This window comes from Pocillopora damicornis, chromosome 1 (genome assembly GCF_964200805.1).
Source record: "Pocillopora damicornis chromosome 1, jaPocDami1.2, whole genome shotgun sequence".
Classification (NCBI taxonomy): domain Eukaryota; kingdom Metazoa; phylum Cnidaria; class Anthozoa; order Scleractinia; family Pocilloporidae; genus Pocillopora; species Pocillopora damicornis.
Genome location: NC_142670.1, coordinates 14642014 through 14665821, shown reverse-complemented (window position 1 = coordinate 14665821; position 23808 = coordinate 14642014). Strand labels below are relative to the sequence as shown.

Here is a 23808-nt window from a genome sequence, read left to right as displayed (position 1 = left end):
AGAGTTATTTTTTTGTAGGGTGGGTGGATTGCTTGAAACATTGTAAGTTGTCTACATTTTTACAAAAGGAAAGAAGAGTATTAACGCGGAAAATAAACCAAAATGTCAAATTACCTCACTCACATGTATTTTGTGGTAGATTAAGTGTGTTGTGCGAATAAATGTAACCAAAAATAAACTGTATTGGTGCCACGGATACCTGTTAGTACAAAATGCAGACAGCAGACCGGATACAAAATATAGACTGCAGACTGTAGAGTGGTAAAAAATGCAGACTGGGAATTTGAAGAGTTTTTACGTCTGGTATATAATAACATGTCATCTTACAGCTTACCGAGCGTCACGCAATCGCTTCTCTGCCATCAGCCTTCACAATTATTTGGAAACTTCCTGGCCCATTTTTTGATGAAAATCGATCGAAATACAATTTCAAGCCTTCAATGTAGTCTTCTTACTTTGTGCGGGAGTTGGTTGATGTGATGTCTGTACAGATTTTACCAACGTAATAAAGTAGATGACGTGAAGAACAGTGATGGTAAGCAAGCTTAAAACGGCAGAAATCGCCAGAAACTACAAGGGATACACAGGGTATGGGTAAGTTTTATTGATTTTATGAGAAAAATGTTCATATTTCGAAATATTTATCGTTGTAAATCGACCATATTACGTTGCCTATAATATTCCTTATAACGTGTTCAAATTTTCAATGGTTCCTCTCGTAACTTAAAACCGAGTCACACTACGCGTGATGCGTTCATGAATTAATCGTTGGCTTCTTCTCGAGGCGTGAGCTTGGGCCGCCTGTGACAAGACAATTGCGTAAACAATACTTAACATAATAACATTATACACAAAAACACAGGATTTTGGATCATGTATTTATTAAAAAATAATATCAATACAACCACAATGAAAACAAACGTAAGATTCACCTTTCTGATCGTGAAATTAATACCATTCGCACTGTTATCGTAGCTACGTTCCCTGGCATCAAGTGAATCCAACATAGCGCCTTTCTTCACAAGCAGTTTGCACCATTAGAGTTTGTTCTTCAGTCTCACGGTAGCAGTGTTGTTCAATAGATTGCATAGAGTATATGCAGTTTGGTTTCAGAGTTCAGATTTTGCATTTTTTACAACAGGTGTACGTTTTTCAACTAATACATTGGCATACTTGACATACATGGCAAACAAGGCATTCAAGGCTTTCATGGCTTTCAAGCGTTCGCGACCCAATCCGGTCCAAAATTACCGCTCAGTAACATCTTTTAGTGTCGATTGGCCGCGAACAGTGCGACTTGTGTATGCGTCTATAAGTATTTTGAGCGTTTGCGCCATAATGCTCTTGGTGATCGTAATCCAAACACATTGAAATACAAAACGACGGCACCTTTTGTTCCTTCACACAGAAAAAACGCACGATACGAAATGTAACGATCGATTTTGTCCCCAATCTCATACCATAACAGAAAAAACTTTTACACCTGTAAACTCCGAGCGCTTCGGAGTAAGTTATATTTTTAATGAATCTTCGGATCGTTTTCAAGTTCAAGGACTGTAAATTACAATTTTATGAAAAACGAAGGTTGTTTTCTTATTTCAGTGTGAATCATCGCACGCCTGCCAGTCGCTGACGCCGCTTGTTGAAACTAAAACGAAAATAAACTCTTTTAAGATTATCATCGGCTTCTTTTTCACCCCACCACCCTTCTTAGCAACAAAGGTCACCATTTCGTTTGTTTATTACTCGCCAAAAACTATCAAATGTACTCAAAAGCCTAAAATCGAAAAAAAGGTTTACAGGAATCGACCAATCGAGCGAGCGAGCGAGTGCCATTCTCCACATCATATCTATAACTCGCTCTTGCGCATGCGCGCAATTCACGAGTTAAAAAAGCGAGTTCCTTGATGTCATTACCCTCTGAAGTGTACGTCGCTATTTTTTGCAAGTTTCCGTCCAGATTCCCAAGGGACACCTGTCAGTATCTCTCGGGATGCCTGTGAGGAGATTTGTACCCGGGAGTCAGTGGGAATTCGACCGGGATCCCCGCGCGGATAAAAACGAGCAAACAAAATCGAATGAAATCCGGTTTCGCCGGTAGTCCCACCAATTCAATATTTCACTCCCACCTCACTTTCCACTTCCGCTAATTTTTTTCGGACAAAGATCAGAGGTCTTCACGATGTTGGAGTTCGCTAGTCGTATATGAATATATTCGCACGTGTGAAAGAAATCGGCCTTCGCTGAAGCACTCGTGTGGCTAATGCTCACAGCTGTCTGTCAATTGCGTATTTTTTATTGCCACTGGTTCTTTGCTCCCCAGTTCCAAACCCACACCTTCCTTCCCAAGTCTTTCCCCCAATCACGGACCTCATAAATTCACAACATTATTTGGTATCGTGCGCCAATTTTTACTTTTCTTAGTTTCATAATAACTAAAGGAAAACAACAACAACAACAACAACGACAAAACAAACAAAAAAACCAAAGAAACAAAAAAAATAAAAAACCAAAAACGTCCGCTTTAAATTCCTAAGCAAACTGTAATATTTATTTATTATTTTTCTCTTTTTTTTCCTTCCTATATACTTGGGTTTTAGCCTAACGTAAACTGCTTGCTCTTTTTGTATATATTACTTTTCAATACTCGATATATTATCTTTAAAAAAAACTCATCAAATTCAAATGTACCAAAGAAAATTAATCAATATTTAGAATCCATTATCGTTTAAAGAGAAGTAGATTTCCCAAAACTTCATCTTAAATTGCAAATGTTACCATTTGCCTCTCCATGTTTGCCAGATAATGTAATTCCCATTTCCGAAGCCAGCAATAAAAATCCACAATTTTAAATTGTTTTTCAATAAGTACTTTGTGTGCTTCTTTACTCACTTCTCTACCACAATCTACGTGTTTAATAAAGTTTAGCCCAGAATTTAGAGTAGCTTTCATTAGAGGAGTAACATGTTGACTCAAAAAATTTAAAATACAAAAAAAAAAGCAACTACAACAACAATAACAACACCAAGATACAGACTGTATTATGCTGTGGTAAAAAACGAGGGAAACTTTTAACCCCAAGCTACAGCAGATCTCCGGAAAATTGAACCATAAAGAAAGAACGGTGGTCTTCCTTCTGAGTTTGTCTCAAAGTTTTACACTGGAACGTCAAAGTTCACGCTTCCAAGAGTCACAACAGATGCCGTGAAATGGCGGCCTTGGCGGCGGTACTTGATAAAAGATGGGTTGCGTAGGAGAGTCACGGCCAGGAACCAGCGGTTGACAGCCTTTTGAGACATGCGCGGCCGACGGGGCTCCCGCATAAAGCCTGAAAGACAAAGAGAGAGGAATGGCTATATAAGCTGCGTTTGAGAGGTTTGGACCAGATCTGGAGGGACTTCGTCGAGTATTTCAAGTTAATTACCCTTCAAGAAATTAGTTCATGACAACAAAGGAATCATAGCAATAGAGAAAATAGGCCAAAAGAGAGAAATTTCTTTCGTACTTTGAGTAAGAAAGGAGACAAAATGTCTTTACTTCCTTTACTATTGTTTTGGAATGGCAACGAAATGTCATTTAAAACAAATATTACAAAGCTTCAGAGCGTCCTGCCTCAATGCCAAACCTACAATATACAGGCTTTGTCGGAGATCCGGCAACAAAATAGATGCCTTAAAACACGGTGCTTGAAAACTTATTTTAACGTTAAGAACGGAGTACTTAAGCACTTCAGCCTCAAGTTGAAAAAAAGATTACACACGTAGGGATGTTTCTTTTTCTCCTCATGAAAAGCCTTAAAACTGTTCTATATCACCCAGAATGCAATCGTTTTTTTAAAGGGCGGCTTGAAAAGTAACAGTCAGCGAGATACGTTTTAGTTCCTCAAAAAACTGTGCAAAGTGGCAAAGAAGAAAGGCTACCTTTCAATATTCCCGCGTGACCACAGAATGGATATGAAATTAATAGTAACCAACCGAACATAGCTCGCATCGCAAGTTTCTTCTCAATATTACCCATTTCTTACCAAATTATCTTATCTTCTTATCTGACTTGAGGAATGGGGTACATTTTCTGCCAAATTTTCCACGTTTTTGACATTAATAACGACGTTTAACAAAAGAATATTATGCGTTTCTTGCCCTCTGTGAAAAGATCATTTCTAATGTTCTGATTGGTTGCTGAGTGTCCGTTGCCAGTGCATAAACAGCGCTGTGTTTTGATCTTATAAAGGAAACAAACATGCCAATTGTCTCTAAGCCACAGTTGCCCATTCGTTTGTCCGCCCATTTGTGCGCACGCTCATCTGTCCGTTTATCAATCGAGCCAATCAGAATCATCCCAGCCGAGTCATGATTCTAGAGACTATTTACTTACGGTCTTGCGGGGGCTGGTGATCTTTTTTTCTGTCAATAAGCAACTGACAGAACACCAGCATCACGGGATGGCTGTGGGCAACCAGCACAGTCACAAAACTAAGGTATGCGACAAAAGCTGAAAAGAAAATGAAGAAAATTTGAAGTTAGAGTCAAAGGTTGTCCAGGATCCATAGGTTATGCTTTCGTTAGCACAATGACAACTCTATAAATCTCGTGCAACTCTCTCGAACAATCAGACGTAAAGCTATTACAAATCGCTACTAAACCACTACCGTTTGCTGCGTTCTAGGCAATTTCTTGGATCTTATCACTGAGGAATTTCTGTTCGACCTTCCTTTCGTCCCAGAAGTCTTACAAACATTATTCATTGGTTAAAAGTTGTTTTAGGAAATAGTGACAACATGGCAGCATCATAGGTCTGTATGTTGTATATCTCCCTTCACATAGCCTCTGCCACTTATAAATTGCTTATACTGGGTGCGTGCTCCTTACCTTTGTCCCAAGCCTGGAAACCCTGCATCAGTGATGTACGATCGATACGAGAGATGAAAATCACTCCTAAAAGCATGCCCTTTAGAATTCGCATAAAACCAGAGAAAAGTCCAAGAATTATGTTGTAGAAGAAGAAAAAGTATGACATGATGGAGAATAGCCGCCTGAAAGAGAGAGAAAGAGACCAAAAATAAAGTGTATACGATACGGGCTGAGTATTTTAAGCTTCGTGACCCATAAGCAAGATGTGAATCTAGGAGAATTACTAATTAACCTGGATACAACGCACAACAAACCAACGACCACAACTACAGCAACAACAACAACCATCACAGCAACGAAAACAACAACACCCACTACCACTACAACAACATCAACAACAATAAACACACATACAATGATAACAAAGATATATGGCAAAAATCTTCTCATCAGAGACGTTTCTGTCGATGAGTTGTTGTGTCGACGTTCAATTAATCTACCGCAGCTTTGTATTGAACGTTCTCTCGGCAAGGCGTGAGTTGACCACTAAACATACAGTAGCATATGACATATCCTATCAACACAATGATAAAATTTGCTACGCCATCGGTCATCAGCAGCCAAATAGGACCGAGCGGAGTCCAATTCGGTCAGTAGTCGTAACAAAATTTGAGAAAGAAACTAGAGATCGGTTGTGGTTGTACGTTTTCGTTAAAAAGAGAAAAAGAAAAAAAAGCAACCGTTAACTCGGCAAAATGCGAGACAACAGCACACGACGCGTTCTGTCCACTTACCCTGGCATGACGTGTTAACTGTCTCTTGAGCTATCCTCTTACACTGTCCAATTACACACATGACGCGCACGCCGTCCTATTAGTTCTCAAATCGGGCTGGTGATAATTAATCACGTTCGCGAATTTTGCTATAGTTTTGATTAGTGCACTAAAGGGACAGTGTACAGTTCACGTTATGCTTGTAACTGGCCATTTAACGTAGCATGCCTATGTGACTATACGCGTTATATGCGTACTGTTATAATTTTTTCAATCACTTGATGAATTACGGACCGAATCGGACTGCACTCTGTCAGGCCTAGTACTAGTCATAGATGCCTGCACGTGTTTGTAATGAGTAGATCAGTTGTTCAGGGCGTGCGCATCACACAACAAGAGATTCAGCTCAGAATGATATACAACAATACCTATTATCAATTGTGACAGTGGTGTTTGGATAATTCGAGTACCGGAAGACGAAATGTGTCAGAAACAACTGGAACAACATCAGAAAAATAGCCAAGGCCAAAGTGGGTCTGTAAAAACAACATCCCATGAGTACTAGATTGCGTCTTTCGAAAAGCCTTCAAGTCTCATTATAATTATGAAATTATGATTATAATTATAAAACCAGCTTAGCCACGAAATCCTGATCCTGCAAATATGTTACTGTATCTTGTTTTGATGCTTAAACAATCTTTAGAGTTGCATTCTTCATGTAGTAGAGTATTTTTCAATTGAGTGTCAAAGGTAATCGAGGATTGCTGTGATTTTGTTTAACTTCCCCATGTGATTGGTCCAGAAAGCTCACGCCACCTTCTCAACCAATCAGATTCAAAACTTGAACAAATCGTGATTTGATCATTCGTATTTTCCCGCCTTTTACGCAGTACGCCCACAACGATCACAATAACCAGAAGACAACAATGTGATACAATCATATAACTCTCATTCTTAAGATTCAAATCGATACAACATATAAATCGGTAAAACTTACAAAATAGCAATTCCAGTTTCTCTCAAATGTTTCCATAATTCTGGGGCGAGCAGTTCTTTCGATTTGAAAATGATTGCCAGAGCAGCAACCACAGTTGACAGAAAAATTGTCAGAGTGCCAAAACCTACAAAAGAAACGAAGATAAAACATCAAAGAGCTTCATGGTGAGATCACATTTGTACCCAGAGCATTGCGAAATTACGAGCCCACCTGCTAGTATAAACAATAAATTAAAATTTGCAGGTTCATGAAATACTATTACTTCCCTTTAAAGACCGCGTTGCTTCTCAACTATGGTTAAATCATAAACAATCTGAATCTCTTCAAATTTAAGTTTTGGCGACAACATAAAGGTGTCGTTTCATGAATCAACGGTAAACATTCATTCAAACGCGACAACTCTACTAGAGAATGAAAGTCACCGAGGAAAAAAAACGTTAAATAGCCCGCTTAAAGGACCACGCAAACTTTTTCCTCAGAATTTCAAATCCCTATTATTGCGTATTTCTTTAGTACATTTGTATCATGTTCAAACAAGACCAGTGTCAGTATCTAAGAAATTGCGCTCCTACCCCTCCACTAACCCAACATTAACCCTAACTTATTATCAGTTGACTGTTGTTGGCTTAGGGGAGGGGTAGGTGGCAATTGCTCAGATACTGATGTCGATCATTCAAACAAAGAAAGGGACAAACAGAAGATTAGCATTTAAGATACTGTGTGACATCAAATTCATTTTCTTATACCAAGCAATGTGTACGCTATCTGATATCCAGAATATCGGAGACTCTTTCCCTAGCAGGGATAAAAAGAAACAAAAAGGCAACAACAAAATCTTCACTCTCAAATTTTATAACAGAAGTCTTACGGTCCAACCAAAGAGTCACACATATTTCCGGGTCTAGAGTTCTTGAAAATCTTCCGTTCCCTATCATCATCATCATTATATTTCTGTCATTTTCTTGTGTTATCCTTATCATCTTTATGGTTATCATTTTCCCCAACACAACTATTGTCGTCATCATCATCATCATCATCATCATCATTATTATCATTGTCATTATTATTAGTAGTAGTATCTTAAATATTAGTGCTATTATCATCATTATTGTCATACAGCAATGATTCGATTTAGTGCCCGGGCGCTCACCTACGTTTGATACTTCAAGGAAGGGTGCTTAATCGAAACAGGGCGCTTGTTAGGGACAGGGCTCATTTTCTTCTTTTTTCTTTTTTTTTCTTCGAGAAACAGCAAAATGTAAGGAACAGGGTTTGATGTTTATTTGAAAAGCATCAAGAAGACTAGAAAATGGATTTGTTGTTCCAGGATCCATCCTGACTACAACGACTAGCCAAGCAGTTTAAGAAAATTAAAGCGGGAACGGGAACGAAACGAAACAAAACGTTAGATAAGCAGAACAACAGCTGTGCACGAGGGTAAAAAAAAATTTGTAAATTTCTTTGTGTAAATCTGCAAAACAACAACGTGAAATGACCTAACTTTGCGTTGTCTGTTGAGCGTGAACGGCGACGGCTATTTCTTTTAAAACTTCCATTTCTAATTTAACGCTGTGTTCCATATTCAGTTTCGAGATATTTTGAAAGCGAGGAAGAAAGTACATGACTTAAGAGTATCGCGAGATTCGTAGGTCAAATATAAGTTCATTTTTTAACCAACTGCTGTCGTCGTTTCTTAAACTTCCTATTATCCGTCACTTAACCACAGTACGTACCACTGAAGCTGCAGGTGTCAAGAGCAGGTCCTTTGAATATATTGCTTGCCCTTGATACAACTGAAGCACGTGTTCTCTGAAAAAAAATTTAAACGTTGGACGTGAGCGCCTTGGATTCGAAATCGTTTACAACAACAACTCTATTTTGCAAGGGAGCATAATTGCCACGGAATACTTTATTTTTTAAACAGTATAACAAAGATTAAAAAAATAATAAAAAACAATAACGAAGAAAAAACGAAAAGGACCATCAAGCAGAAATGCGTGTAAGAATATTAAATTGAAAAAAAAAAAATATATATATATATATAAAATTTCATCACCTTTCCCCTGACACTTAATTTGTAACGACCTACATGTGGAGGAAGCCGTAAAAGCGAAAAGTCTTCCTCAATAAAAAATTGAGAACACGATGACTGACTCACCGATGGCATTTCATGAAGTGAAGCAACATCAAAAGAGAAATGACCGCAGACAAAACAAGTCCTGCTTCTATCCCGCCTGCAAAGAAAATTGAAAAAAAGAAAAAAAAATCACCATAAAAATTTACCATCCAACCAAGTCTATTTACTCATCTGTCGTTCGTAATAGTTATGCCCCCTTATTGTAGATATGTCCTCTGACATAATGTGATACAGTGGCCAATCATATTTTGTGATCTATCGAGCAACACGCAGCTTGGGACTGGTTAAGAGACTCCGTTGTAGTTTTATCTTTAAGCAAAAGTACACATTCAAGGGGGTCGGGATGGGTCGGGATAAGCGGAAAATTTGACCAGTGTTTTCCAGCAACAACGGATGAACAACCTCCTGCTGATTTCAGGAAAACTTGTCATCCGCATAGTCATTGCGAACCAGATCATTGGCCTCTCACACACACATGACTTCCCTTAAAATTCTAACGTTTCTTCGTTAACGCCGTCTGATCGCATCGTTGTTATAACCTATACGTGGAAGAACAACTTGCCGCGTAAATAACAAAGCGATTTTCGACCAAGGGATACGTTATTGCTCACGCTTAATTTGCAGTCTTGCTTTGTTTACAGTCTTCATTGCTCGACTTGCGACTCCTGCGATGACAACATTTTACCCACAAGCTAAGACAAAAGCTCAATGTGGTTTCATATCATAGTTGATTTATTTTTCTTTAATCGTTGAAGATCATAGATTATGATTCGTCGACGCAAAATTATATCTTTTTTGACGCTTCACCCTGATCTGTCGGAGGTGAGATCGACTGAGAGGTCAAAGTTGTGATTATTTGTCTGCGTCACGAAGTCTTCCTTCAAACACAGAAGTTTGACCTTCAGTTATTTATTTGGAATACTGTAGGTTTTTGCTGTATCGCACTGAGCCCTCTATTAAAAAAAAGTTGAATTAGTAAGTCGGAAAAGTGACGTCAGCCGTGTAACCTCGCAACGCAAAACCAAGGGTGGTCTTTAGGATTGTGGTTTTTGTAAAAGATATAGGCTAAGATCGACGCGATACGAAGCGTGTGACGACTAGAATAAAGATAGGAAAAGAAAACTACGCGAGTGACTAGTGTTGTTATACTGGGATTTCCAACACTAACTGGCACCTCCGACGGGACTGAGATCGAGACATGGAACTGGAGGCACTTCAGAAGAATTTGGACGCAAAACTCAAGCTTTTGGCGTACAAGCAAGAAAAGGGAAAGGGCATTGTGGACAAGGCAAACGCGACAACTATTGGGAGACACCGTGACGGGTTGGTGTGTTTAGCAAAAGAAGCGGACGAGATCAAATTAAAGATCGAAGAGAAGAAGATTGCAAAGGGTGAGCAAATGGACGAGGTATGTGCATGGAGCAATGAAATAGACAAAGTTATTGAGGGTGTAGACGCGGAGATCGAATACCTTGGGAAGTGTTTGGGGGAGGTGAAGAAAAAATCGCAAATGGCCGAAAAAGAAAGCGAGAAAGCGACAATCGCGAAGGAGAGAGAGGAGCAACTCGCGTTTGAAAAAGCACAATGGGAAATGAAGCTTGATTACGAAAAAAAATCAGAAGAATTAGGTAGCAAAAAAGGGAAAGGGTTATCAGGCGATTCCGGAATGCACGCAAAGTTGCCAAAGCTATCAATAACGAAGTTTGATGGGTCCTTCGAACAATGGCTCTCTTTTTGGAACAAATTTTCCGCGGAAATAGACGCGACGGATCTGTCAGCAGTGACAAAGTTCGCTTATCTAAAGGAACTCCTTGTTACAAAGGTACGAGCGGACATAGATGGACTCCCGTTCAATCTTGAGGGGTACGAAAGGGCGAAGGCCATCCTAAAATCGGAGTACGGGAAAACGTCAGAAATTGTAAATGCATATGTAAACAACATCATGGGTTTGCCTACCATCACAAGCGCCAGTCCAAAAGAAATTAATGAGTTTTACAAAAGGCTTCTGTTCAATGTACAAAGCTTAGAGACGCTCGGGAAGTTACGTGAAGTCTCCGGAAATGTGAGGGCGGTGTTAGACAAACTGAAAGGAATAAAGGGAGACTTAGTCCGGGGACACGAAGATTGGCGAGACTGGGATTTCGCTAAACTGATTCAGGCAATTAAAGGTTGGAGAGACATAAATTCAGAAGGAGAAGAAAGCGATGGTGCGAGTGTGTCCAAGAGGAAGAATGATCGCAACGACTGGAATGCCCGCGTTCCGCCGCCACGCGGAAGGTCTTATCAGGTCCAACAACAAGCAAATGGAGGACAGATGCGCGGATGCGTCTATTGCGATGACACGAACCCCACATCCGCTAATTGCACCAAAGTTGTCGCGGTCGGAGACCGCAAACGAATTCTGAGCCAAAAACAGTTGTGTTTTAATTGTACAAGTGACAAACACAGAGCAGACAGCTGTAGAAGCCGCGGGTGTCATAACTGTCAACGCCGACATCACACGTCAATATGTGATCACCCACCAAGCGGTCACACAACGAGGGGAAGATTTATGACGGCACAAAACAAAGGAACAGAGAGAGTCGTGTATCCCGTTGTTGTCGTAGAAGTAAATGGAATCAAATGCCGCGCACTCCTAGACACTGGGGCAGGCAGCTCATACGCGTCGTCAGCTATCCTTGAACACCTGGGAAACAAACCGCTACGAGAAGAATTCAAGCGCATAGAGATGATGCTTGGGTCAACAAACAAGGTCATCGGAGTTCATAGCGTGACGATTGGCAGCCTTGATGGAAAATTTCGATTGGAAACGGAAGTCACCAGAGTGGACCGTAGTACATTGCTATCACTTGACAACCCAGGATATGCTGGGATACTGGAGAAATATCCCTACTTGGATGGGGTATACATGGACGACAGAGACGAGAAGCCTGAGCTACCAGTCCACATTATCCTGGGTGCGAGCGAGTACGCGAAAATAAAGACAGAAACCATACCAAAGATCGGACGTCCCGGCGAACCTGTTGCAGAGCTAACAAAGTTCGGATGGACAATTATGTCACCAGGTAAAGAAGTTGACCTCTCTAATATGTTCTTGACCCAGACGACAGCGGCAGATTACGAACAACTATGCAAATTAGATGTTCTAGGATTGCGTGACACACCAGGCGGAGATCAAGCAGATGTTTATGAAGAATTCAAGGAACAATTAACACGAGGGCCAGAGGGATGGTACGAGACGGGGCTACCCTGGAGGGGAAACCACCCTCCACTGCCCAACCATAGAGCGGGAAGCTTGAAGCGATTGGAAAGTACCATTCGGAAACTGGAGAAGAACGGAATACTCCAGAAGTATGACGCCATAATTAAAGACCAGCTTAACGAAGGAATAGTGGAGCGAGTGTCAGGCCCACCAGTGGGAAAGGAGTTCTATATTCCACATAAAGCAGTGGTGAGAGAAGCTGCAGAGAGTACCAAACTTCGAATCGTGTACGACGCCTCTGCCCGAGCTTCAGAGAAGGCTCCTTCTCTCAACGAGTGCCTTCACGCGGGACCTCCGTTGCAGAACAAGCTTTGGGCTGTTCTTGTCCGTGCACGTTTCCACCCAGTCGCGTTAACAGGTGATATCAAGCAAGCGTTCTTACAAGTACGAATACGGGAAGAAGACAGGGATGCCATGAGATTCCACTGGATCACGGACTTGCAATCCAGGCGAGTGGAAATACTGAGATTCACGAGAGCTCTGTTTGGTTTGGCCCCATCGCCCTTTCTTCTTGGGGGAGTTATCAAACAACACCTGGAAGCCTGTCGTACCGAGAATCCGGACCTGGTGAGGGAAATAGAGAAGAGTCTATACGTCGATGACCTTATCAGCGGGGGACCCACCGTAAAAGCTGCCCTTGAAGTCAAAGCAGGCGTTACCCATGTCTTTAACCAAGCCTCATTCAAGCTGCACAAGTGGCATTCAAATGTTCCGGCAGTGGAGTCCCCTGGTGAGTCTCTTAGCAAAGATACTACATTCGCGAAAGAACAGTTGGGTGCACCTCAAGAAGGAGGGGGATCTATTCTCGGGCTTCCATGGAACAAGCGACAAGATACCATTGAAATAAATTTCCCAACTGACCGCACCCAAGTGACAAAGAGAGGGATACTAGCGAAGATAGCAAGAGTGTATGACCCGTTAGGGCTCGCAGCGCCTATGACATTGAGTGGAAAACTACTGTACCGAGACGCATGTGATTTGAAAGTCGGATGGGATGCTCAACTTCCTGGTCAACTGGGAACCAAGTGGTCAAGATGGGAAGCACAGCTACCAGTGAGCATTTCCGTACCCAGAGCCATACCTCAACACTTTGAAGAGATCAGCAACATTGAGCTACATTGTTTCGGCGACGCAAGCGGACAAGGCGTTTCTGCGGCAGTGTACGGTGTCATATCTCAACCGTCCGGTGATAGTGTTGGGCTGATAGCAGCCAAAGCTAGACTGGCGAAGCAAGGCCTCACCATCCCCCGCCTCGAGTTGGTCTCCGGTCACATGGCGACCAATCTCATTGTGAACGTTAAGGAAGCATTAGAGGGTTTCCCAGTTGGAAATATGGTTTGCTGGTTGGACAGCAGCGTTGCGTTACATTGGATCAAGGGAGCAGGGAGTTACAAGCAGTTCGTAAGCAATCGAGTGCAGAAAATCCAGCAACACCCAGAAGTAAACTGGCGTCATGTGGGTACAAAGGACAACCCAGCTGACCTTGGCAGTCGGAGCGGAAGCGTGGAAAATGAAGAGCTATGGTGGAGAGGGCCTGAGTGGCTACTAGACCGAGAGCGATGGCCAGCTGATATTAAGACAACGGCCACACCAGACAGTCAGGCGGAAGCAAAAGTGATACGGGAAGTATTCGCTGTAGCACAAGCTAAGACAGACATCCTAGACGCCTTGCTGATCAAGTTCAACTTATGGAAAACCCTAAGGGTTTGTGCGTGGGTGACTCGATTTATACATAACCTACAGAGCGAAAAGACGAGAAGATCTAAGGGACCACTCACGACAGAGGAGATCGAGATGCAGCGACACCTGTGGCTAAAGCGAACACAGGTGAATTTCAAGAGAGACGAGCGGTTCGAAGATCATCGTGTTCAGCTGAACCTACAAGAAAACGCAGACGGGTTACTGGAATGCCGAGGGCGGATTCAGGGAGACTATCCCATTTACTTGCCTGAGTCTCATCCGTTCGCGGAGAAGATGGTGGCAGACGCATATATCAGGACACTCCATGGGGGAGTGAGCCTCACAATGGCAAAGATTCGTGAAAGGTACTGGGTTCCCAGGTTGCGTCGCCTTGCAAAAAGAGTCGTTAAAGCTTGTAACAGCTGCAAGCGGTTCCGCGCCACAGCGTTCGCGGTTCTGCCACCAGGACAGCTACCAAGGGATCGTACCGAAGGAGAAAATGCGTTCCAAGTAGTCGGAGTGGATTTCGCCGGACCACTGAAGTATAGAAAGGGGAGGAATCATGAAGGCAAAGCTTACATAACGCTTTACGCCTGTAGCCTGACCAGAGGTATTTACCTTGAGCTACTACCCAGCCTAGAAACGGGAGAATTCCTTCGATGCCTGAAACGGTTTATCGCCCGACGTGGGCGGCCAGAAAAGATTTACTCAGACAACGGGAGTACCTTCATGGCAGCAGCTAAGTGGCTGAAACAAGTGATGACTGACGAACGCCTCAACGAATTCCTCTCCCGTCAAGAAATCAAGTGGCAATTCAACCTGAGCAGAGCACCCTGGTGGGGAGGGCAGTTCGAGAGAATGGTTGGATTGGTGAAGAGAAGTCTACAGAAGACCATTGGAAACGGGTTCCTAACGTGGACCGAGTTAGAGGAGGTTATACTAGACGTAGAGGTTGCAGTCAACAACCGACCTTTAAGTTACGTGGAGGACGATGTGCAGCTACCGATCTTGACCCCCCACTCCCTGTTGTTTGGTCAACCAAATGCACTACTCGAGTTGGAACCGCACCGCATAGAAGACCGTGAATTACGCAAGCGAGCAAAGTATCTCAGACGATGCAAGGAGGCTGTCTGGAAGCGATGGACGGGGGAGTACTTAAAGGGGCTGCGCAAACGCCATCGTCTAAAGAATCCTGGAAAGCCCGAAAATCCTATTGTGGGCGAGGTCGTGCTGATCAAGTCGGACGACAAGAATCGCGGGAAATGGAAGGTCGGGATCGTCACGGAACTAATCAAAGGGCGTGACGGTGTTGTCCGGGGAGCAAAGTTGCGCACAGGGACCTCACATCTAGAGCGAGCGGTAGAGCAGCTGTATCCGTTAGAACTGTCATGTGATCAACCGGGAGACGGCGACAGACCTCCAACGACCGAGTTGCGCATTGAAGCGCCAGCGTTCAGGCCTTCCCGTGATGCAGCCGTCGCAGCAAGATTACGTATGGAGGATCTTGCTCACGATGAGGAAGGGGATTGAACTTTGAACCAAACCGAAACAGATTGGATGACAACAGCGGATCGGATGCTTGAACATTCTACTTATGAACTGAACATCTGCCACTATGGCTACTGATTGATCAATGATTAGTGTGATTAGGAAATCGATTGAGAATTCTAGATGATAGATTCGTTCATAAAATCTAAGCGATAAGGTTCATTTCTCGACAGACATTTGCTCTCCGAGACAAATGGGGGGAGGGTGTCGGAAAAGTGACGTCAGCCGTGTAACCTCGCAACGCAAAACCAAGGGTGGTCTTTAGGATTGTGGTTTTTGTAAAAGATATAGGCTAAGATCGACGCGATACGAAGCGTGTGACGACTAGAATAAAGATAGGAAAAGAAAACTACGCGAGTGACTAGTGTTGTTATACTGGGATTTCCAACAAGTATATTGCGATTTTATTGCGGTTCCGCTGATTTCAGCTGTTACAGCTAGCCGCATATTTTATACTGTTACAGATCTAGAGCGCTTTGTTGTTATTCCGCAGAGCGCTTCAAGCTCAGTGATCTGAAAGACAATGATCTTTGAAAAGCAAATTCCTCACGTGAAACTTGTGAGCACGTACATCACATGAAAGCCAGTACGGTAGCCGTTCACGAAGATACACTATCCCCTGAGCCATGCTCGTTTTCCCGATCCCATCACCTAAACACTTTTTTTTTAAGTACAGTTTCTAAATCATTGAAGGGTGTATTGCACTTGTGGGTGGATTTGTCATAATTTACCCCGTTTATGACAAATTCACACAAGGATCAAATCGAAAATCGGGGTAAAGATCGTGATGTCGGCAAGTCAGTAGGATGTAGTCCACTTAAAGGATGAATTTCACAGAATTTACCCCGTTTTTCTAGAATCCATTGATCAAATGAAAAATCGGTGTAAAGATGGCTACAGTAAGTCCATAGGATTTATTTCACTTTAAGGATCAATTTTAAAGAATTAACACCTTTTGAAATTGTCAAACTTCGAGCGAGGAAATCTTTACGATCTTGTCACACTTGTGCATCGCTTCTCTCCCCTAGTTGGGAAGTGACTCCCAGAAAACACGATCACAACGCACTTTGATTGGAAAAAAATAAAACCACGCTCTGTTGGTTGTTAGGTGTGAGGACATAGCTACAACGGAAGGCACAACTGCAACGCCACAGGAGATTTGGGTAGAAAACTCGAGGGAGATTTGGGTCGAGTGGCAATCAGCCGGGAGGTTTTAGCCAGGTCGTGTTCCCTACTACCAATCCCTTGTTCAGTTTTTTTCGACTCGACCCAAACGTTCTGTCATTCGCTCCGTCGATAGCATCGTGCGTGGAATTTTACTTCCACGCTTGGTTTTCTAACTGAACACCTGGAACAAGCTATTTTCTTGTTTACAGATACAAAAACTTACCAAAGAGGACGTCTACAAAATTAGCCGAGCTGGTGTCCCCATGAGTTTTGTATTTTTCAATATAAACCCTTCTAATCACGTCCATTGGGGAAAGAACCGCCATGAAAACCTGAGTAGAACGTAACACTTTAGAAGAAAGTACCGGCATGTAATTCCTCTATATACTAATGCTGTTGTTTTAGCATTAAAATTCTCCTGCTGTGAATCTACAGCTAATTTGATGTTTGACTTCAGACATAGATTTGCACTTTGTAGCATTCAAAAACTCTTCCACGATATTTATGAGATCCGTTCTTATCACACCCGATCTTCTGCCCCTAAGAAATTTTATAAACAAAGCTCTTGATTTTCAACTCGACCGCTGGCACTCTTTTCCCAGAATTGGAGAGAATAGCACTCGAGCTACCTGTGGGCTGGAAACTTTTAATCTGTCTCAACTGTAAGAAATAAAATGCATTTATGTATGTAGATATGTATGAGAAAAGAAATCCAACACAAAAACAGTAATGAGCGTGGTAAACTATGACCACGGTGACGATGACCATGGAGATAGTGTAATTCACTCCCTAAGCAACTCGCACAGTCAGTCAGTCAATCAATCATTCTGCCATCACAGTATTACCAAAAGCGAAAGCAAATATACAATAGTTAAATCGATACAAATTATCTAACTCACCTGAAGGATCATTAAAGCGCTAACCAAAGTTGTTGAAATGAATTGCGTCGAAAATTTGAAATCTAAAAATGAAATTCAGATGAAGTTAAAAAACAAATTTTAACAACAAACGTCTGGGTGTCATTTAAATCATCTCCTTATTCAAATGGTTCCTGTTCGTGGCTCAGACATGGCGCGAACAAAACATCTTTACCTTTCCTTGGTTTGTAGAAACAATGAAGCAGCGTTGAAAACCAGTTTAATCCAACCATATTCCCCCTGTTTGAAGCAACACAAAAAGAAATTATACCACCGATCCCGAGTAATTAGAAAATCATTATCATCTGAATAAGCTTCTGCAAAAACGAAAGAAATGTGTCACTTTATTTATTCATAACTCATGTACGCATCAATCCCACGTTTATGTTATCGTTGGTGATCAATGGCAGCTCTTTTCTTTACGTACACGTTCTTTTCAACCGAACATGACAGCCTTACACGTAGGCCAAAGGAATCAAGACTGATTGGAACGCTTTCCAGACCAATCACAAAGAGTAATGAGTGAATTGAAAGATTCCAGTATAAATCCAAAAGCGTTTAGTCAAAAGTTCTGCAGTCTGATTGGCTTTGCTAATCCTTCACTAATTAACAATAAGAGTGCAAGATTTCTATTTGAGCAACAGACCGAACTTTCTATCGGTGTACCGGCATAGTAACCTACTTGAGTTGTTGGGAGAACACGACAAAAGTTTGTAAATCACTCGCCCCAGGCTCTTTATTAACAAATTTTTCCCGAGTTCTTTTAACATCCCAAGTGGGTTTTCACGCTGGTAAACTAATAAAAATTGGGGTCTATTGCTAGTATAACTTAGAACAAAGCAGATGGCTTAACCAGCACAATAAACGGTAGGGTTTTAACCACGCAGGGTGTAGTATCTAGGTGATTTAAGGTCAAGTCGCCCGAAAGTCATCACGCCCGATGTCATGTCGCCCGAAACCAGAGTCAGGTTGCCCGAAATTCATAGTCATGCCACCCGAAATTTTATCGAGTGTTTAAACTTGAAGAAAAGTAACATTTTAGGTAAATCGCGAGGAAGAAACTCGTAGAATGCAGACTCGTGAAACTCAGGTTGTTTATTTCGCTGTTGTTTGATATCACGGAGATAGCAATCCTAAAACAGAATACGAAAATAAAAAAAATAGTAATACCAGCTACAGTATGGTTCTAACTGTTGTTGTTTTGTCTGTGGAAGCATTCTGTTTCGAACGAAGGTTCACATCATCATGATTGGAACATTGGAAAACGCCACCGTCTTGAATACAGCACGTGCTCAAGAATCATCACCTGGTTACCAAGCAAGATTGTGATGTTGCGGTAAATTCAGACACGCATTAATACAAACATATTTATTGCTTGCATTTAAACCTAATTACACGCGAGGACGTGTGGGTTGACCAAGTGACACCCACCCCTTGAAAACAAATTCAAATGTCAACTTAAAGTAAGTTCGTCATTAAAAAAAAAAAAAAAAAAAAAAAACTTATTACATATCTGATTTTTTTTTTATCGTGATAAAATAAACTATTCCTTTTAAACTATAATAATAAGTAATAATATTAATAATTATATCATTATTTTCCTAAACGCGAGCAAAAGTTTTCTGGCGATGACGAGTCGAACTTGGACGGTGCACGCAGAGGACTCTCGGTGGAGCAGCTGAATCAGTAGGTAGAAAGGCGGATACTCCGGAGAAAGATCTGCAAAACAAAAATAAAACCGCATTTTTATAGCAAACTCATCTAAGGAAAAAAACGTTCAAGATAAAACTTGGGCTAGAAAGGTTAAGTTCTTGGTTAAGAATAAAATTATTTCATGGACAAACAGTGGTCTTAAAATTTCCGTACCTTGGGCGAAGTCGGTTCTTGTGCTCTCAGCAGCGGGGACCTGGTCACTTGGGTTCGATGCCGCAAGAGAACATGCAACGCACAACCAATCTATTCTTCCTCTGATTGTTGCCAAACGGTAGGTGGCTTGGTCGATACCAGTCCCTCAGATACGATGCTGCCAAAAGCCGCAATGTCGCACTGAAGGGCTTGCTGGCGTGGTCGAACTTCATTTCCGCACTCGATACAAGGATGAAGGCTCACTATATAATTTTTTTTGCGTACGGGTAACGATCTCGTGTTTCAGCTTTCCTTTATAGGAATATGGTGGCTGTTATTAATTTAACCTCTTTATGTATAGTTAGCCGGAACAAAATTTACATGCGACCGGCCGAGGAAACAAGCAACAACTGAACAAGTCGCGATAATTTATGCCGCGTCTGATCCTAAGGGAAATGATGCTAACACGCTTTGTTCGCGTGCTTAGCAATCACCAGAAAAACCGCTGTAAAAGTTTCGTGTTGTTTTTTTATACGATAAATAAAACTAAGAGAACTTGATATATTTTTCTGATATGTCTGAAAAATTCTTATAACTGAAAGTTCCGCTTATAATTATTAGAATTTGTACCGTAGAATGAGCAGTTTAGTTCGTAGCAACGAACAACGCTAAAATGAACAGCGATATTTGAGTCTTTGTTTTACTTCATATTCCCATAGCTTAGCGGACGAAAACATTTTACGAGTCAGCATTTTACGAGTTTATTCCTTGCCATTGTTAATTTTCTTCAAGATTAAACACTCGATAAAATTTTGGGCGACATGACTCAGGATTTCGGGCGACATAATTATGAATTTCAGGCAACATGACTCTGGTTCCGGGCGACATGACTTCGGGCGATTGCTACTTTTCTTCAATCTGCACTGTTGAATGAGCAGTTTAGTTCATATCAACGATTAACGCTAAAATGAACAGCGATATTTGAGCCTTTATTTAACTTCATATTTGCATAGGTTAGCGGACGAAAACATTTTACGAGTCAGCATTTTACGAGTTTATTCCTTGCCATTGTTACTTTTCTTCAAGATTGAACACTCGATAAAATTTCGGGCGACATGACTCAGGATTTCGGGCAACATGACTCTGGTTCCGGGCGACATGACTCTATGCGAGATGACTTTTGGGCGACTTGACCGGTTACCATCTAAGTTATTACACAACGCGTAGCAGCTATGAGTGCGATGTCTGAATCAATCAACGCAGAGAAAATCACAAGCGACAAATCTTATTGGTTTAGAATAAACCAACAACTAGTTGAAAACTTAGCAACAAGACAGGCTGGTGTTTTTGTCCTCTTTGTTTACAACCGTATAGTGTCAGGTTAATCCCTTAAAAAAACTACCTCTCTATCACAACGCTGATAGATGCATTCTGTACCTGGTCACTTCTCCAACATGTCAGCTCGCCAACACTATTGGTCAACTCGTCAACAGTGACATATTTGATCAACTCTCATTTCATAGTTTCAATTTTAAAAAGCTCAATCCGAGACTGATATTCAATACTAATTAGTGATATAAAGTGCGTGACGTGAATAGCCTATGTACAGATTATAGAATAAAGGGACATGTCTTGCGGTTAAGTTTTTAATCTCCGGCTGATTTCTGCTGAGAGAATACTGTTATTTTCCTGATAAGTCTTTCCTTGAATTTCGATTAAGGCTTTTCCCTCATAAGCTGTCAGGCGATAGAGATCTCATGCGAATAATCTTACTGTGGGACAAACCCATTTTACAACAATTTATCTGAATAAAATTCATATGTAGGATATTGTCAGAGTTTGGTATTCAACCCTGCTAGATTACCAATTTTAACTGCTTACGAAATTGATCCTGGATACAGGAGTTCCCTCATGTGAGCGATCTCCGTTTCTCTGGCCAAACGTGTATCGCAGATTTCCTCGCCACCCTGGAAAAGAAAAGAAGAAAAGTTAATGTTATTTTGTCAGCAGTAAAAGCTTCCAAACAAACACTAACAACAGTTACCCCTATCTGGGGATGGTTCCAGAAAATTTATGAAGTACAGAGAGGGTGCAAGCGGTAACTCCTCCCCAGTCTCCATCCTTGGACAACTTTTATAGCCAGCGTACAAAACTGTGAGACGATTACCGCGAAAATGGCGACTCATCGACGAAATATCGTGCCATACAAACGCTTGTTTTTTAAATGTCGAAAGTAACAATTATCGCTTCGTTTATGCTTTACTTCGCTCCGTGATTGGTCCAGAAAAACTCGCACCCCTCTCTCAACCAATCAGATTCAAAGCTGAAAACCAATCAGGACTTTGTCACCCGCGTTTTCCCGCGTTTCAGGAAGTTTGGTTGTTTTTTACTTGGACTTGTCATATGGCTCTGAGAGGTAGAAGCTGTTGTTAAGACAATTGCGAAATAGTATTGAACCATTCAAAAAAGTTTTGCCTCGGGCGATATATCGTTCCAACTCAGCGATTTACATTATCGTTAGGTACCTTGCTTCCTTTTGCAGACATCTAAAAGCGTTGCAATTTTATTTCGCCTATTTTGCGAAAGAGCGTTTGTTTCTTATGTTATCCTTTAAGGCGGAAATTGGCGCACGGCCAGCCAGAATTGATCACCTCGCGCATGCCCGATGTTAAACTGCTGTGTGCCGTGTTCCTCACAAGTGACTTACCCTTCTCTCAGATGGGAACCACTTCTTTCTCACTTCACGATACAGCAGGATACCGAACCTCATCCAAATGAATGCAAGGCAAAGGTTGATTGGAACTGACCCCAGATATGTCAGGTAAAACAATTCCTTCTGGTACTCTCCCTTAGTGAAAAAAAGTAATTAAAAATGAATAAATAAATGAATAGAATAAAAGAATAAAAAATATATATGAATAAATAGCTAAATGGGGGCTGGTCATTATTCATCACCTGGAGGGGGGTGGGGGGAGGGGTAAGAGGATTTTGGTTCTTTAATATGATATATTGACTAAATTGACCACACACCCCCTCCCCCCACATACACACACACATACACACTCATTGGCTGCTATTGGCAGTCAATTTTCTACAGTCCCTTGTTTATACTCTTTGCAAACTCCCCCTCCACCCCCTTTATACTCTTGAAGAAATACTACTTGTGGTGAAACCACTTGAGCACCCCTTGTGGATTCACTTTAGTTTTGAATATGTTGGCATCATTTCTATGACCAATAAGGCTGCAGACCAAGGAGAATTGTGTTTGATTTGTTAAATATCACTTTGAGAAATATCAAAACAAAAACAAAAAAGCCGAAAATATTAAAAAATATTAAAAACATACGATTTCACTTGATTCCTTCATATCCTTACCTTCAAGTACTTCATACACTGAAACTCTATTCCCAGTTTGAAGAAGAATCTAAGAAATTAATTAGAATACGCTGGTTTGCTTTCCTTGTCAATTAGTTTGTTATTTTCTTTAGTTTCAACCAACGTCAGTCGTATTAAAGATCATGTTTGTAAAGGCGTGGAGTTGTTAATTCATGCTACAGATTCCGCATAAGTGCAGTTATGCTCATCACTTGTCTGCTTGATATTGTACTGATATTGTGAGGAGAAATTTTGTCTTGGTCACTCACGGGAGTTAAAGGGTTAACTTCAATATCCATATTCTCTAGACTCTTCACTATAAATTTCCTTTGGTACTGATAAGAAGAATTCATGTTGTAATCAGAGCATCTTGAGTTGGGAATCTTTTTTTTATTCTCATGTTCTTAATGAACGAGTCAGCAATATTACTGGAAGGAGAACTTACATGCTGACTACCCTTGGGGCTGATAGGGTTAATTAAGCAGAGAGAACCAAATTAGTCTATTGTTTCACTTGTAAGCCATGCTGTACTGTGTTACCTATTTACCAGTACATGTGTACAAAACATGCTCCAAAATTAACTCAAACATCACTTATTTAAAAGACAAGAGTAATATTCCACATTAGAGTAATATTTGAATTAAGTATTGGCAACTGTAGAGTTCTGAGAACTGTATTTGCTTATTAAAAATCAAACTCACAGTCTGATTAAATTGGTATTCATAAACAAAGTGATTAAGCTAGCTCACCTGATTGTAACATAAAGAAAACCCAGCAAGGACCCAACCAGTCTGTTGTCAGTTGTCAGACAGGCAAAAAATGGGTAGAACAGGATCCCATACACAAGAACAGTGACAATATTCTGAAAAACTAATTAAAACAAAGGAAATTTTTTTCTCCTTGCTCATGTTGAGTGCTGGACTGCTGTTCAGGTAAAGGGTTAAATTTCTAAAGAAACTGTGGTGCTGCATCAGTGGAAGAGTATAACAGGGTAATTTAGTGTTATTGGCTGAGTTCATAATGTAAATTGGCCACTGTATAGAGTTTAAAAGCTGACATTTCAAGTGCAATAGCCTTTCATCAGAGCAATTGGAGGAATTGTGAGTTGTGTGTGTATTTATATGCAGAAAAAGGAGCTATGCTATTGGTGGGAATATGGTGACAAGAAAACAAGAATAAATTAGTTAAATGAAAAGCATTCGTTGATACTGTGGGGCTTTAGAGTGCCTATTTGAAAGATATTTTTTGTTCTGGAGT

The 23808-nt window shown here is 41.2% G+C and overlaps 2 protein-coding genes across 6 annotated transcripts in view; one reads left to right on the top strand and one right to left on the bottom strand.

Annotated features, from left to right (window-relative positions):
• Positions 1-2390: 2390 nt before the first annotated feature.
• Positions 2391-23808, bottom strand: part of LOC149052227 (stimulated by retinoic acid gene 6 protein-like) — a 35082-nt gene continuing 13664 nt past the window's right edge. For 4 of the 5 annotated variants that reach the window (XM_089213404.1, XM_089213593.1, XM_089213504.1 and 1 more), the window contains 15 exons: positions 23301-23421; positions 22552-22600; positions 21884-22024; positions 21058-21143; positions 17507-17571; positions 17314-17375; positions 16638-16746; positions 8779-8854; positions 8354-8429; positions 7367-7415; positions 6621-6744; positions 6052-6159; positions 4869-5032; positions 4375-4491; positions 2391-3328 (listed from right to left, as the gene is read on the bottom strand). In XM_089213404.1, coding sequence (XP_089069530.1) covers positions 3156-3328; positions 4375-4491; positions 4869-5032; positions 6052-6159; positions 6621-6744; positions 7367-7415; positions 8354-8429; positions 8779-8854; positions 16638-16746; positions 17314-17375; positions 17507-17571; positions 21058-21143; positions 21884-22024; positions 22552-22600; positions 23301-23421 — 1520 coding nt within the window. In that variant the 3' untranslated portion in view covers positions 2391-3155. The remainder of the gene's footprint in view (positions 3329-4374; positions 4492-4868; positions 5033-6051; positions 6160-6620; positions 6745-7366; positions 7416-8353; positions 8430-8778; positions 8855-16637; positions 16747-17313; positions 17376-17506; positions 17572-21057; positions 21144-21883; positions 22025-22551; positions 22601-23300; positions 23422-23808) is intronic. The other variant, XM_089213454.1, reaches the window with a different exon arrangement.
• LOC149052230 (uncharacterized) lies at positions 9743-15631 on the top strand. Its single transcript, XM_089212504.1, has one exon. The coding sequence runs from the start codon at positions 9956-9958 to the stop codon at positions 15227-15229; it is 5274 nt and encodes a 1757-aa protein (XP_089068630.1). The 5' UTR covers positions 9743-9955; the 3' UTR covers positions 15230-15631.